The sequence below is a fragment of the Acanthisitta chloris genome, unplaced genomic scaffold (genome assembly GCF_000695815.1).
Source record: "Acanthisitta chloris isolate BGI_N310 unplaced genomic scaffold, ASM69581v1 scaffold41783, whole genome shotgun sequence".
Lineage (NCBI taxonomy): Eukaryota > Metazoa > Chordata > Aves > Passeriformes > Acanthisittidae > Acanthisitta > Acanthisitta chloris.
This window is the reverse complement of record NW_008664004.1, coordinates 2140-18505: the sequence shown is the minus strand read 5'-3', so window position 1 is coordinate 18505 and position 16366 is coordinate 2140. Positions and strand designations below refer to the sequence as shown.

At 37.7% G+C, this 16366-nt stretch overlaps 1 protein-coding gene across 1 annotated transcript; it reads right to left on the bottom strand.

Moving 5' to 3' along the window:
• Positions 1–2558: 2558 nt before the first annotated feature.
• LOC103798866 (sperm-associated antigen 16 protein-like) lies at positions 2559–15366 on the bottom strand. Its single transcript, XM_009071149.1, has 5 exons — positions 15281–15366; positions 14272–14368; positions 13754–13849; positions 8391–8518; positions 2559–2709 (listed from the first exon to the last, which is right to left on the bottom strand). The coding sequence occupies exons 1-5, from the start codon at positions 15364–15366 to the stop codon at positions 2559–2561; spliced, it is 558 nt and encodes a 185-aa protein (XP_009069397.1).
• Positions 15367–16366: the final 1000 nt, after the last annotated feature.

The window sequence follows — 16366 nt, the reverse complement described above, 5'->3', positions numbered from 1 at the left end:
TAAATCTCTTCCACCAATTGCTAGACAACATTAAAGCAGGAGGTAATTGGTTTACAGTGATTTATCCTGGGCCCCCACACTGCCTAAGTCCCAAATAACATCTCTTTTCTCCAAGATGGCTGTCAAGAGTACCAAGCCTGGAAATACCAAACGTAATTAAAAGCTTTCTTCAAAAGCACTTCACAGCACTGTAGCTCTCAATCAGCATTTTCTGACTAATCTACAGAGCAAAATATGGGACTTGCTCTGCTCACAAATCCTTGTTTTCTAACCAGTCACATCAGCGTTTTCTCAGTGCTCTCAGGCATTGTTTTCTGTGTAACTCCCTCTCAAAACCTGAAAACTCAAATTGTCCTTGGGGTAATTTTGGCTCCTGCTGGAATATTTACCATAGCAAAGGTACAGACTCAAGTTATTGAACATAAGAACAAGAAAAAGTGCTGTTAAGAGTCACTACACTAAACGGATTTAGGAGAGAGTATTATGATCAGGGTTTATGCAAAAGACATAAGGGAACACTAACTCAAGGTATGTACAGCAAAAATGCTCAGTTTTACACATTTCAATTACTGCAAACAGCACTGGTTGAATTCATAGGTTATGCAACACCATTTGAATGAAATTAATGTCATAAGTGCTGAACTTTTAAAATTAGTATCAATGAAAACTCTCAAAGTTATTTGAAATAAAAAAGTTGAAAAGAGCAGCAGAGACCATTAGCACAGACCAAGTTTCACACTGGGTATGCTCCATTCTAGTTTTACCAGACAGACAATGAGTATAAAGCTCTCCCTACAAGTGGAGAAAGGAGAACTAGCTTTGGCAGTGTTTCAACAAGGCACATGCAGAATAAGTGCAGTACATAACAGTAAATGGCAATGAACAAGATGTCCCCAGTCCTAATCTGTGCCACACTGAGCTCCCTCTCTGGAACACCAACCTGTGTGTGTGTTCCATGTGTTTGCAATGCTGCTTGAGGTTCCATCAAACACCCCAACATTAAGAACCAGAACACAGCTTCAGTTCAGGGACTGATACTTTTTTTTGCATGGTTCACTTGTGTGTTGGAACTTTCATGTAACAAACAGCCTGTAAGAACCCAACACATTTGCCATGTCTTTTCCCTCTTACACTTTCTTCCTTTTGCACATGTCATGTAAACTTTCCGCCTTTTAACTAGGCATGTGCTATAAAAAGCTTCCTGGCACCCCATGGAGTATAGAGATATTCTTACAGAAAAACTCAGCTCATTCAGACCTCAGTGAAGTGATTGTGAGCTTTATGCTTTTAAACAATCATGTAGCAATGCAACAAACCCAGGAAAACTCTTACCAAATCATAATCCACTTAGACTATCTTGTTATAGCATGCTCTGCTTCATACAGGGGGCAGGAGGTGGGGAGGGGGAGAAGAAAAAAGGTGGGGAAAAAAGAAAATAAAGCTTACTGAAATGACTCCTGACAAAGACCAAGTTCAGGAGGGCCACATTTTGACCGTGCTTCTTTTACTAGACATTACTGCTTCTTACTCTCCCCCACTCATGAGACACAATTCTTAAGTACCCATTGTCCAAAGGAGCTGCAGATAAAAAATGAGATGTTTTCTGTAGCATCTGTCTCCCAGTGTAACATTATATTTAGATTACACAATATTTGACTTGAGTTTTGCCGCTGTTTACTTACCTACTTGACTGTGGCCAATTAATTAAAAATGTAATCAATCATTATAATCAGAAAATAATTTAATTATCCTTATCAGCACTAATGATTATTTAAGATATGAATAGCTATTTTCATGTCAAGGAACAATCTAGCTTGAGCAATCCTGGGGAAAATCCAAGAGATGGAGCTAACTTTTTTACAGCTCTGTATTTAAGGCCATGCACTGGCACAACTGAAGTGAGTGCAGCATTAGCTCCCAGGACAATTCTCAACCAACACCTGCACATGCAGACACACCATTTCCCAGAAGAGGCCACGTTACACAGAGTTCATCAACACTTCTTTGCATTATACAGCCTAAATACTTTAACTCTCATGACTGAAGTACACCTGACTTGTAAAAGCAGCTACTGCAATGTACACAGGCCTATAATCAATGATGGCAATTTATACTGACACACCATTTACCACTAGGGCCGGAATGATAGATTTTTTGCAATTAAAAAAAATGAAGAATAAATGTAGAGTGATTTTTTTCCCATGCTGAAGCTTCATGGTAGGTGTAATTTATAGTACTGTAATACAAAAAGCACACAACCATTTATTTTTTAGTTCTACCTATTAGACTCCCATGATTCTCTGTAGTAATTTGTTGTGATTACTGGATATTGAAAATTATTTTTGGCCCAGTAAATATAAATAAAAGAAATAAAGATTTACCTTTCAAACAGAGCTGAGAGAAACTTGAACTTTAATTACAAATGTCGCCTAGAAGTAAAAATATATGCAGCCAGCATAACAAACAAACTTATTTTTGACCAAGTACTTGGGTTTACTTTCTCTGGCCATTTGCTACTGTATGTAAGTTGGCTACTGTATATAAAAATTGCAGTAAGATCAAATAACATACTTGACATCAAGTCTGTAGTTTTCCAAATCCTTCTTCAGGCTCATATTCTCAGCCTCAAGTTGCTGGATGTGAGTGTACACAGCTGGAACCACTCCACCATCTTCGACTGTTATTACACCTTTTTCTATGAGCTCATACCTAGTGAAAAAGAAACAGATACTTTATTCCACGTTTCCATTTTCCCACTTCACTGATGTCTCCCTTCCCATGCTAGCATGGACCTAAAAAGATATTTATCACATCACAGCATTTACCTTCTATGACCGTTAACAATTCACAGCAGTACTATCCCACCACTGTTCTACTTTACTGCTCTGCATTCTACAGTGTGTATTGCTCATAACAGACAAGACATGTACCGTATAACACAGTATTTCAAATTAAACAATTCTTCTTTCCCTGTCTTCTAAATAGCTTAAATAAAGAAACAAATATTCTTGTTCAAATAACATTTGTACACACTCACAGTCCTTTTCATCTCACATGCTCGAATACATGTAAGATGATTTTTTTGTTAGGACTCAAATAAGCTGCAGATAAGGAGGGTGAATGATTCTGAGCCATCTTCAACATGGAATACAGAGCTCACCTGGGGAAATTTTTTCATTCCTTCCTGTTTATTTATTTTCCCGCTCCTCAATTATATTTACCAATATTTACCTATTTCACCAGCCTCCCAGAAAACACGATTCCGTGACACACAAGCCTGAATGCTGCTTTAGATACTTGTCCAGACTAACTTGGATTTTCAGAACTAAAAGCACCTGAAGCAGCCTCTAACGCTAAGTAGCAACCTAGGAATCTCTATAGCCCTGGGAATAAAACCTCCTCACTCTGTCTCATATTTTAGGACTATCCATCCCTTCATAGTATGTCAATGAAAGCTAAGGATACACTACCAAGCAGTAAAAAAAAGACTCAGGCATTGACCTGATTCACAGAATGGTCTGAATTGGAAAGGACCTTGAACATGATCTAGTTCTGATCTCGCCATTCATTTTTGGCCTTTAATACAGAGCAGCTTAAAGCACCTGAATATTTTCTACAGACAAAGAGAGCAGCTATATTAGAAAGGATTCAGAAAAGCTAAAATTGACCAAAAATGCACTAATTGACCAAAAAGAAATGCTTCTGCAGAATCACACTTAAGTATGATTATAACCAATCAGTATTTGTCAAACTGTTTCAAAAGACATCAAGGTTCAAGTCTACAGATAAGAGGGTCAGATGCTTCTCTGCAAGCACATATTGCAGAGGTGATTCTAGAATCCAGTACATATATACACAAAATATCTATTTTTTTGTCTAATTCTTTCTTGGAAGACAGTAGACTGAGACCTTAACCATTACATCAGTTCAGCCTAAGTTCAGTGAAGATATAAATCATTTAAATCAGATAAAGACTACAGACCCACAAGCATCTTCCCTGCTGGGAAGATGTTCTGCGTAGGAACTCACTAGAAGGAGCAACATGAATATTATTTGCCAATTCAGGTGAAAAATACATTGAATCTGTGCATTACTTTGTTTCCAAGGAATAAAGTACAAAAAGAAGAGCAGTAAATAGAAATCAAAATATTAAATGCTATCTCCCTCACCTGGACACAAGCAGCAGATCTAAAACCTAAAGACAGTAAGCACAGCATTCCGAGATCAAAAATCATGCTGCAGAACCAGAAACCATTTCGAGAGAAAGGGATTCTGACTTGACAAGCAACCTTTACTTAATATCCTCTGAAAAACTTCAGAGGAAATGTCAGTAACTCTGTCCAAATGAATTCCTACGGTCAGCTGCTTATCTGCATTCCGTAGATACTTCTAGGAATGCTCATCCCTATGAATTAAGCTGTCACATTCACCATCAGTTTTGAAAAATCAAATGGAACATGTCCAAAGAAAAATTCATTCTATCATCACTTCATTTTCTTAAGCAAATTACAGTAGGCAAAGGCTTTAATACTAAGGAAGAAGCTTAGTTGTGTGTTCTTTCAAACAACCATGGACTGAAGCACAGGTACAATTCCAACCAGGAATATGGCACATAAAGGCACCTTTCATTGCACAAGATCACAACCCTACATACTTCTTTCCTTGCCAGAAAGATTTCTCCACTGAATGCCCTAACTACACTTCATGAAAACCATTGAATTTCTGCACAAAGGCACATCAGACGTGGATAATTGATGAACTTGACTCCAGCAGAGCTAAGAACACTGAAAGACAATACTCAATAAATACAATTAATACCAGCAAATTTACTACCCCCTTGTCTAAGAACACTACTAGAAATGAATGCTTTTGTGCATGTAGCAGAAATGGGAAAACCACACAACAAACTGCATTGTGAAATCTCATTATCTTTCATCAGCCTAGTCCTGCAAAGTTTGCACATCTCCTACACATCAAGCTGACTGCCAAACAGCTCTTGTTCTCACTTCTTTCCATTACAGATGGAAATTAAATTAGTTCCATGCACACACAGGTATTTCTCTTTCCAGAACAACTAAGTTATTATTCTTGAATTGCTACTTAAAATTAACCAAGAATCTTGAAATCCAAGGAACAGATGGTTAACTATGATTTTGTGATCAAAGCCCAGCACAGACTAACAATAATTAATTATTACTAAATGCATTACATTGTCACTCTTACAAACTTGAATTCAAAGGAATCAAGCTGCAGAGAGGCCCTGCAGGTAGCTCAGGATATTCCCTTACCAGGAAAAACTCACCTAGCATACTCCTCCAACTTATTATGGCACATAAATAGAAAATTTATATTATCATGTTATGCTTGTTGTACAGTCAAGAGAATAGGTATGTCCATATGGACTTTTACCAATCAAACTTCGGGTTACTTCACATGTGCCCCAAGACAGTTCTAATCCCAAACCAACCTGGTTTAGTGTGATGCTGTCCAGGAATGGATAACCCCCATTTCTCCCAGGATTTACAAGCTCAGAGCACCACACACATTAACACAATCATAGGATTTCCAGGCCAAGGAAGACAGAGCGGAGGAAATTAAGGTCTACCTGAAATAAACTGATTGCTTCTACTGTCTTCAGGGAGTTGTGAGATGGAGGGTCCCAAGCCATGTTCATTTTCTTCATTTTACAAAAAGGCTTTTTGTGGTAATGAGTCTACCTGTATGCTCAGAGAAAACCTATCAGCTTCGCTGCACGTGCTCTGCTGTGCACAGCCCAGGCAATCCCTGCCTGGCACCCACAAATCACACACAGCTTTTTACCTTGCTTGGTCAGGCAAGTTTATTCATAACTTTAACCACATCAAACAGAATAGAGCTTTCAAATCATATTTCTGTAATTAGTCTGCAGCTCTCCTTTAAAAACTCAGAAGCTGAACGGCCACCAAGTGCCTGGGCACACTTAGATAGGGATTACCAGCCCAGTGAGGGCACCAGCTAATCACAGCAGTGGCTCCATGCCTGTGTGTGAGCAGCAAATTATTCATCTGCTCATCAGACTGGCAACGTGCTGCCAGCAGCCCTGAGATCCCTGGGATTAGCAGGGAAACACTGGCAGATGTAGGAATTCAGTTGATCAGACTGTGCACTTCGTACTTGAAAGCTGTCAATCCAAACTCTTTAATAAACAACAAAAACACTATCAAGTCCTGTATAACAAAGGAATAGAAAATTTAATGGAAAATTTGGTAATCAAAAAATAATATAAGTTTCAAGCTCCTTAAAGTGCAATTGGAAGAAAAAAAAAATACCACGATGTGCAAAACAGTCTACAAAAGTGTAAAAAGGCCAAAATCACTACAAGTGTAGTGATACAAGTGATCCATAGAAAAATCATGGGTTTGGCTTAAAACACAACCAAATCACATTTTATAGAGCTGGACTGAATAACAATGTTTCCCCAAACTCTGAAATAAACGCAGATAATTTGGTCCAATTTAAGTGACCTTTAGATCTCAGACAGACAATAATTTCAAAGCAAGCCTTTTGATAAATTTCCTCTTCGTTAATTAATTTCTCATTTTAAATTCCATTAGTACTTGATCAGCACAACATGAGAGCGAGAGAGTCGTCCCAATACATAATGAGGAGCTCGAGTACACTAATCTGCTCTCACTTTCATTAATATTTTAAATTATCTATTTCCAACCAACATGAAACATTTTGGAATAAGGTATTAATGCAGAAAGTCTCAAAACACTAAGATTAGATACTGACGTGCTGAGCTCATTTGTAAGCTACTGAAGTTAAAAATATTACTTACAGAGAAAAAAATATATGTACAGCTAAGGATTTACAAGATAGGGCCTGCTCAGACCTGCACTTGCTCTGCTAAATATCAGTTTGAATTTTGCCATTGATATAAATTCAGAGTCTAAGTGCTTCAAAGAAAGCAGGAGCTTCATAAAAAGGTCACTGTTTATATCTGTCTGGTATTAATTATCTTTTAGTATAAAAACTGTTAAGCTTTAAGCTTAATGCTATTCATATCGGTTCTTTTGTTGGAAAAGAATACAGAACTGTAGTGCTCCTTCTCCAAATAAATCATTTAAGAGCATTGTTATGCTATCAAAAAAGGGATCATTATTAATTCCAGAGGCAATGCCTGATTGGTGAGCTCTACACGAGTAAGACCAGAGCCTTGCAAATGACAGCAATGATTCCCCATCAGAGAGTAGTTCTAAGAAAATTTAAAAGCTTCAGGGCTTTTGTAGAAAAAGAGAAGAGGCTTCTAACTTTTATAATTTTCAAATTATCCAATTTCAAAAGACCTTATTAAAAAAATACCTCTGAACTTCTTGTGTTTAAGACTGACTACAAGATAATTCAAGCAAGTGTTTCCACTTTTCAGAATTTTTCTAATGTAACCTGCAGATTCAAAGCGAATTTGTAACTCAAAGTTCAACACAAGTGTCAGCTTTGGCTCCCGAAGAGTTGAGCTCTCCTCTCAAGCTTTGCAGCATTCCACACACACCATTTAGACAAAGCTGCATGTTTAAACTTCTGCATAAAGCATAGACAAAAATGCCTGCAAATAAAACTATTAAAGCTTGTAAAAAGAAGCAACAGCTCAAGAGTTTACTCTTCTGATAACTGTATGAATTAAAGTTTTAAAAGGAAAACCAAACCAACCATATGCATGAACTGATGTACCAAAAATTATCAAGTATCAAATATTTTCACTCTTCTCAAAATAGAAGGCAGCTATGATGAATGCCCAAACCCACGCAATTCAGGTGCAAATACTCCAAACACTACAAACTATTCAGTTTTTAAGCAGACATCAGTGTTCTGGAACAAAAGAAAATAAAACCATGGAATTTCTCTGCACTGCTGAAACACCAATCATTTTGCGTTGGACTCATTTGATCCAATGATCATTTCTGCATTGTATCTGGTTTTAATTCTTGTTACTAGACAGTGGAGAGCAGAACGTACTTGAAAAAACAGAACTGAATTAATTTTTTTGTTCAAGGAGGTGGCTTAAAAAAGTCAGGTGAGTTACATCCTTACAAGGAGTATTTCTCTTCCCGAGTCACAAAAGAGGCCTCAGGTGACAACTTCAGTGTTCTGTATATCTAGAGCTTGGTGAAATGCAAACCACCCTTCAAAGGTACATGCTCAGGAACTCCCTGGAGACAACCTTCCTGAAAGTTATCCTTAAAACAGCTTGCATCCTCATTCTCACAATGAATATATTTGGTAAAACACTGCATATTTAAGAATGACTTATCCTCCTGCGAGTTTTCAGAAAACATATCCTGCAATAGCAAGAATATTTCAAGCATGAACATCTAATTCCCAATGTAACATGATCACTTAAATTATTTTACCATTCAGTTTGGAAGCAGTTAAGGGTTCTGGACATGCCCAGTCTGACCAGGAAGTTGCAGAAGAAGTCATCCACTGCTTCAGGTATTTCAGACACTGATTTCTTGGGAGTCAAAACAGACTGTGAACCCTGAAATTAAAATTTGGTAACTGTTATTAAACTTAGAGGGGAAATGCAATTACCACACTTTCTTTTTCTGAAGTCATCTACAGGCACAGATCTACTGGAGTACAGCTGAATATTTCCCTTGTCTTTATTGATCTGATGTGTAATCACTGATCCTTCTAATGTCAAGGTTTGTGAAAGGTTATAAAGAACTAACTCAAAAATCATCTTATTTAAGCAAGTACTCTGAACCTGACATAATCGGGTAGCGACTTCAAAGCCTTAAAACTGATGGATGATCTTCTGGCACTGACCAGAGACAAAATGTTAGCTCCCATACTCTGGCACCCTTCAGCAACCTGCAGATCTACTGATGAGAAAAATCACTACTCATCTACCAGAATATTTAGAAGCTCGTGGTGACAGTAAAATGGCTTATATTCTTTTTGCAATAATGCAGGCAATGGAGACAAAGAACTCCATCGCTATCACTAGATCTCTTAAGTCTCACAAAAATCATCTCTCCCTTTTCTCTCCACATCCATATGCAGACATTGAAGGAAGCTGCCAGACAACATTGCTACAAGTGTTAGCAGACCACAGATGGTACACCAAGGCTTCATGTGCAGCTCCTCGAGTGCCATCAAGACAGACAGCTATGCAGACAGGATCAGCTCATGGGTCAAGCACAGTTGCTAAAAGTAGAATCAAAACAAAACAGAGCAGTCCTACTAGAGTGGAAAAAGAAATGCCTTTCACAGCTTTCTCTTGCAAGGCAAATCTCTTCCCTTCACCCAACCCCACTCAGCCCACTCAGCACACAGCTTGGTATTTAGCTCTCCTAGAGAGATTTCAGAATGCAAGGAGGTATGAAAAAAAGGAAAACATGATCCAGTCTTAGAATTCTCCCCTGCAAAAAGCATTTAAAGGCAGCGAGATGACAGAGACTGCCACAACTCAGCAGCCAGAGGTGCCCTTCATTCATTCAGTCTTCAAATGGATTGCAGTGACTTGACTTACCTAACTATGAGGGTCTGTGCATTTGGGAACACCACATGAGCACAATGCTATGATGGACCTGCTCAACAGGTTACAAGGAAAAGCTAGTGCACACGGCTGCCTCTTGGAGAGAGGCTGGCACAACAAACAAGGGCTTGACAACTGCACTTAGCGTGCTCCTCAATGAAACTGATCCTCTGATAACATGTGCTACGCAAAAATACCACTGGAGAAAAGCAGAAGCAGCTTCCACATGTGCCTGCCTTTTCTTTGTTTCAGTACTGACAAAAGTGAAAAAAATTCTAGTGAGAGATTTATCATGGCATGCTAAAGGCTGAGACCGCAAATCATTTTCTCCACCCACATAAAGAAGAATCTGCAGGGCAGGGATTTCTGATAACTCCATTCATTTACGGCTTATTCATACCCTTAGTGGGAGCTCTATCACCACGACTGCATAAATTACCTGGAGATAAAGGCACTGCTTTTGATAAAATACAAACACTAGAAAAACCTCATAGCCATTTTGTGAAATGCAGAAAATGTCTTCAGTCCAAGCAACTTACCTAATATCAACATAAAAGATTGCACATGTACGACCGAGGCTGTGGAGCACTGCATTATGACTAATACAATATGCCAAGTACAATGTAATATTTAGCACATTTTCATTACCAGAGTTACAGTACATCAGACAGGTCTATTTTCTAATTGTGGTAATACAAGAACCAAAGGGAGTACATGGGCAGACATGCAGCTGCATCCCTTTCCCTGCTTTTTTCTTTCTCTCTTCTAAGTGAGGCAAATGTCTAATATTGTTGCTTGTAGTTTTCCAAACACATCTATTAAACCAGTCTTTGGAAGAAGTGACACAGCTTGACTCCCTTAATAAATGGAAATATGATAGGAGTTCATTTCACCCGTGCAGAAGAGAATTTATTAGCTAGATACTAACACTGAGAATAATTTCAGGAACCAAAGCTTGAGCAGGGAACAACACAGGGAGAAGTGAATGCAGTCTAACAGGCACTGCATTGAAACAGGACCTCAGGAAAGCAGAACTAAATTCCTACCTCTTCTACAGACTTTGTGAGTGGTATTAGCCCAACCACTCGCTTAAGTTTAATTGTAACCATGGAAGATTACCAATAGAAGGACCTAACACTCATTTTTTTGTATATATTTACCTATTTGGAAATGAGGAATACAATCAATTAACATGGTGCAAACAGACACCCTACAGCAGCTCTATAGACAGAAACACCTTATTAAAGGATTCTCACCCTGAAATAAAAAGAAATTAAACATTTGCTTTGTTCAATATTAAATATTTCTTGGTTTGAATTAAAATATTCACAACATTTTGGGTGTAAGGAATGCGACTATAGCCAGTAAAATAAATTAATTACTAAGAGCTTAACCTTAAGCTTAACCCTTAAGTGCTCAAGAACTTTCACCAAATAAATTCACAATTTCTCTGGAAAAACTTTCTAAATTGAAAAAGAACACAAAAAGGGAACTTAAGGAATTTTAACACCTTCAAAACACATTAAAAACCAAACATACCTAAAACCTAACATGAACAATCTTACTTCAGATTACCATTTAAGGTATTAAGAAGACAAAGATCCTGGAATGGAAGACTAACAGCTGTAACTACTGAAGGAAGTTTTTCAGCCAGCTGTCTTCTGTGTGTGTGGTTTTTCAGAACTTCTCTATCCTGTTCCTAGGTGCCTATCAGCTGAATATTTTCTTTCATGTGTAAAATATTTTTGCCCATGTTTAAAAATAACTGGTATTACTTTAAAATGTCTCAAAAGAAGAAACACGGGAGGGGGGAAGGAAGAAAAAAAAAAGGATGAGTTGTGCTTACAAAAGACAAATGATGACTGGAACAGGAAGAGCAGGCAGAATCATTGCTCTCCAAAGCATGCAGTGCCCAGCACAGCTGTATTTTGTACCAGCTGCCACTGCATCACCAGACATGGGAACTGATACTCAGAGATTAAAGCTCCATCACCCTCATCTCCCTGGTGGGATCCAAAGGAAAACATGAACTGTAACTGCTGAGGGAGTCTTACCAAACTCCATAAAGACCAGTAGGTTCTGTGCACACCTACAGAGATCCAGGGAAAAAAAAATACAAGCCTCAATATCCCCTGCAAAACACAGCTTAATGGTCCTACAAACCAGTTTTATTTGTTATAAAGAAGGTGAATAGCACCATCTTTCATTTGTTTGTTCTTCTTCATTTAGTAATTAGTGCTAATTACCTTGAAAGGAAGTTTGAAAATAAGCATTTTTCTTAGATTTTCCTGGTTCTACTTGACCTTTTCATGGAATGTAAAAGAAACTGTAGTGACTCGATTTAGAAACTGTGGATATTTTTAGTATCTACAGGTGAAAAACATCCACTATTTAATATTTCTGGCTGCACACTTGATCTGTGCCTTCTCTATCACATTTCTTCAACACAGATTCATATCTAGTACTGAAATGGAATCTTTTCTCTGGGATTATGTATACAAGTCACTGTGAACAGCAAATAAACCCAACCACTTAAAACTATCGGAGTAGCTATGCCAGGATATGGTTATTACTAATTAAACCTGTTTCAGCCAAGATTACAAGCTAATAATTGCAAAAAATGCAGAAATTATCATGTGAAGAAGACAGTCTTCTACTCTGCTTCTTAGCTCAAAGTTTGGATGCTGATTCTATATGAATTCACAGGAAACAGTGCTCCTAACTCAGGTCACCAAAAGCATTTGCTGCAGCACTTGGTTTTTCCAGTGAATTAATATCAAACCACCTAGTCACTGAGCCTCACAAAATATACAGTAAATCATTATGAAAGCTGTCAAGGAACTAGCAAGTGTATTAAAACATTTTTCTATTCATGTCTTTCTGTCCAGAGGCTGAAAATATCATTTCAGTTTCCAAATTCTGGAAAAAATGAGGCCTCCAAATAACAAGTCAAGCAACAAGAAGTCATACATCTATCAGCGTAAGTTCAAAATGAAAGAGTGAGTTTAACCACACATGTTCTTCATCGGTTTGAAGGAAAGGCAACAGTTTCTTCAGTTTAATTAAGTGAGATAGACATTAATATACTGTTTCCTACCACTCAAAGTTCAACAAATCAATGAGGAGGTAAAAGATGATTTCAACATAGCACTGTCAAAAGATCAATAGGTTAAAAATATTCTTCCTTATTTTGGTTTTATCTGAATGTCAACACACAGAGTAAAACAATCACAACCTGAGTTATCCCCCTAAAGAACATGAAGAATTTCCACTACTTGGATAACATTAAATATGTTCAGTCCCAAAAACGTCTGCCATCTTTCCCTTAATTTTCAGGCAGATCGAGTTTCAATACACATAAAATTCAGCTATTGTCAGTTTCCATCCGAAGTTTTATCTGAAACACAGAACTGAACTGCTGATATGCACTAGTGCAGAAGGAAATGCACATTTCCCTTGATTTTGATGTTAAGGATCTTTCACATCATTTTATCTTTTCACTATTAATCATTTCCTTTTGCAAAACAAAGACTAGGACGGCACCTTTCTGATGGGCCTACAAGATAGTGGTGATATCAAACACAGCAGGAAAAAACACTTTTCCATTAGATTGTTATAAGCAAGTAAAGCCAGGGAAATCATATTTTGGAAAATACAGCAATCCCATTGCCTAACTCTAAACTACTACACGACTGCTTTGAAATCAAACTGTAAATGTAAGGCATGCCAAGGCTAATGGTGTGAAATGATTGATCATTTAACTAACATTTTGATTTAACACAGTTTAACAGTCCATTCTTTATTTTCAATGTATGAATAATCTTTTTTAGCAAAGTATTCAAGTACAAGCTTCTGAGTTGTACAAGTAGTTTCTCTCCTGTGTCAGGGATCACATTCCCATTCAATCTACTCCGATGAAATCCAAACTCTAAAATACTGATGCATCGTAATAACATATTTTAAGTAAACTCTCTATATATTTGCTACATGCATTTGCAGTATCAGATTGTTTATGGCACATAAAATGAGCACAAATTAAAGAAGACCAAACCCACAAAACTTAAGTTGCCTCTTCCACTGTGGCATGTGTTTACTCCTAGAAACTTCTAAGAAAATAAGAAAAAACTCTTCCCACACAAATATTTCATAATTAATATAAATTATGGTGTCTAAATTTCAAGCCACTGATGCCAACTGAACTAGAAACTCTAAGAAAGTTTTGGAAGTTCTTACTAAGATTTGGGCATCTTCAGCCTGCTCTTGAAGAGTCTGCAGAGCCGTGGGCAGATCCTCATCTTCCTGAAGACTAAAATCATCATCTGCTGAAACCTGAAGGAAATTATGTGAAGTTTGATATTAATGTATTTTATAGATCTTTCCTTCGAAACGTAACAGTTCCCACTCCCAGTACAATTTCTGAAAATGAACCCTTACTTCTTAAAATACTATCTTGCCATATTTAAAAAGGTTTTAGAATATTGAAATAATCATTACAAATATGCTGAAATATTTAAATAGAAATACCTGTATCTTTTAAAAAGTATTTCATCTTCAAATATAAGTAATACATAACAGATCAACTGACACTGAATCTTCTCTTGACAAAATGACATGTCTAGCATCATCACACTTCATAGAAGGAGATTTGTGTCATTTCTCCTAGGAAGTTTTAGTGACTGATGAAGTAAAACAAAAGAATGAAACATGAATACTCTACTACATATATCAGAAGAATATAAATTTATAAGTACCTCTTCATACTGATAATCATCTGTAGAGTCATCTGTTATGGTAACGCCTGCAGATGTTGTTAAGTCTGAAACAGCTGACACATGTGATGAGTTCCAGCTCAGACAAGAAGTATCATAAAACAACCATCTATAAATCTGTTACCACCACCTTCACCCTTGTGCTTTTTGACACAAGACTTGGAACTTTCAAGGCTTCTTTCAGCCTTGAGGTGGACAAGACCAGCTCCGGCAAAAACCATGTGCAAGGAGACAGGATTTAAGGTTTTACAGGAGGTTTGAACACCATTAAAATCTGATTCAGATCTCTCAGAGTTAAAAGCCAAATTAAAATAGCGTAACTCCAAATTAAAGAGCAGCTGAATTATGCTCTCACCCAATCATCAGTTCTCAGAGAGGACTTGCTGCACTGGGACTTGCACAGGCTTTGTGCCTCTAAGAATAACTAGCTTCATGATTTCAGAGAACAGCATTTGTTAGCAAATTCACGTGTATGAGTTCAAGCACAAACAACACCTGAGATCAAACACTGAACACTAGAGGACCATTTACCAGAGCTGATACAAACACCTTAATAATCACAACACAGCTACAATAACAAGATAAGTCACTTGCAAAACGTAAAAATTCATTTGGAAATTATCTACAGTTCCTTCAAATGCTTTGGAGTCAAATTTTCATTAAAAATAACTACAAATAGTCTAAAGTGAAACCCAAATAAACATCTTTTCATCCACTAGCCTCACAGCCCATGAAAGTATAATGAAAGACACTGTTTATAGTTTCCCTAGGAAATCAGTTAGCCTACAAGTGACCCATGTAAATAAACCAGGAATTAACTTCCAAGGAAAGAAAAGCTGGCAATTCAGTACTTCACACAAAGAAAGCAAAAAAATAAAGATAGATGATTTACCATCTTTGCATCAAGTTGCCCAAATCTGAATTACCCTAAAGGAGCACTGAAGTGGCCTTTTGCTGCAGTTCTCACAGAACAAGATGTATAACAAAGTACCATTCACATTCAAGACTCAACATCGCAGCATCAGAAAAACTAGCAGTTGAATTGGAACCCTCTGGAAGGCCAGCAGCTAAGACCATGACCCAAGAAAGGATAATCATCACTTGGATTTTAGGAGTTTAAGATTGAAAAAAATGGAGACATATCTTTTTTCTTGTAAACAAGAAAAAAAATCAGCCCACAAATAGAAAGTTATAGGAATCAACTCAAAGCACATCTGTATACTTCCAGTTGCACGTTAGTACTCCATGCTTACTGAAAAAAGTGCTAAATAGCAAACTGCCACAAACAGTTCTTAAGATCTCCTGTCTAGGCTTAGTACGTGAAAGCAAATGCTTGTAATAGATGTGCCCCCAAATTTACTTCCTGAATTTCTCCATCACAGTGCAGATATGGAACACAGGGCTTGAACTCAGGTCACTACTTCTCTGCATGTGACATGTCACTCTCTGCAGCAGCTTCATTTCCCAGCTTGACTGATTTTGGAATATTTAATTCTAAAACCTGAACTATGCAAGAACTCATCTCCAAAACATGTTTATTGTGCTTGCTTCATAAGGGGAGAATCAAAGGAAGGAATCCCCAAACTACCAGACCCAACAAACCTAAGGCTGTTCTCTATCATACCTTAGAAAATCTGCATTAATTCTTCTGAATTTAATGGGGAGGCAAAGTCTTAGTGCAGCTCAACAAATGCATCTTGTCTCAGGTGGAACTGCAGAATCACATGTCAGTCTACCAAGGCAAGCAGAGAGCGCCCTGATGAACCAGCTCACACTGAGACGTGACTTTGAAGTGCTGACCCAAGAGAGAGGACAATGCTTAGGACTCAGGACAGCTCCCAGCTCCCTACCTGCTTCCCAGGCATAAGGGAACTGCAGCAAGGGGACAGCACAGAGGGAATAGGTTTCCTGTATTTGAAAAAGCAAGAAGGATGCTTGCAGAAGGTGTGTCAAGATAAAGGACACACAATACTGACTGACTAGTTGGGGTAATGCTATAGAAAGCCCTTTTTTTATTTGATTAAGATACCCCAGCACTACCTTGTCAACTACATAGTCTGTCAAGAACAAGACTGGA

Excerpts from the sequence above, each read along its gene's own strand:
- LOC103798866 (XM_009071149.1), bottom strand. The coding sequence starts at position 15,366 with ATGGTCTTAGCTGCTGGCCTTCCAGAGGGTTCCAATTCAACTGCTAGT. Across the intron at positions 13,850-14,271 it reads ATGATTATCAGTATGAAGAG|GTTTCAGCAGATGATGATTT; the intron begins GTACTTATAAAT and ends AATTTCCTTCAG. Across the intron at positions 2,710-8,390 it reads AACTGCTTCCAAACTGAATG|GTATGAGCTCATAGAAAAAG; the intron begins GTAAAATAATTT and ends CTTTTTCACTAG.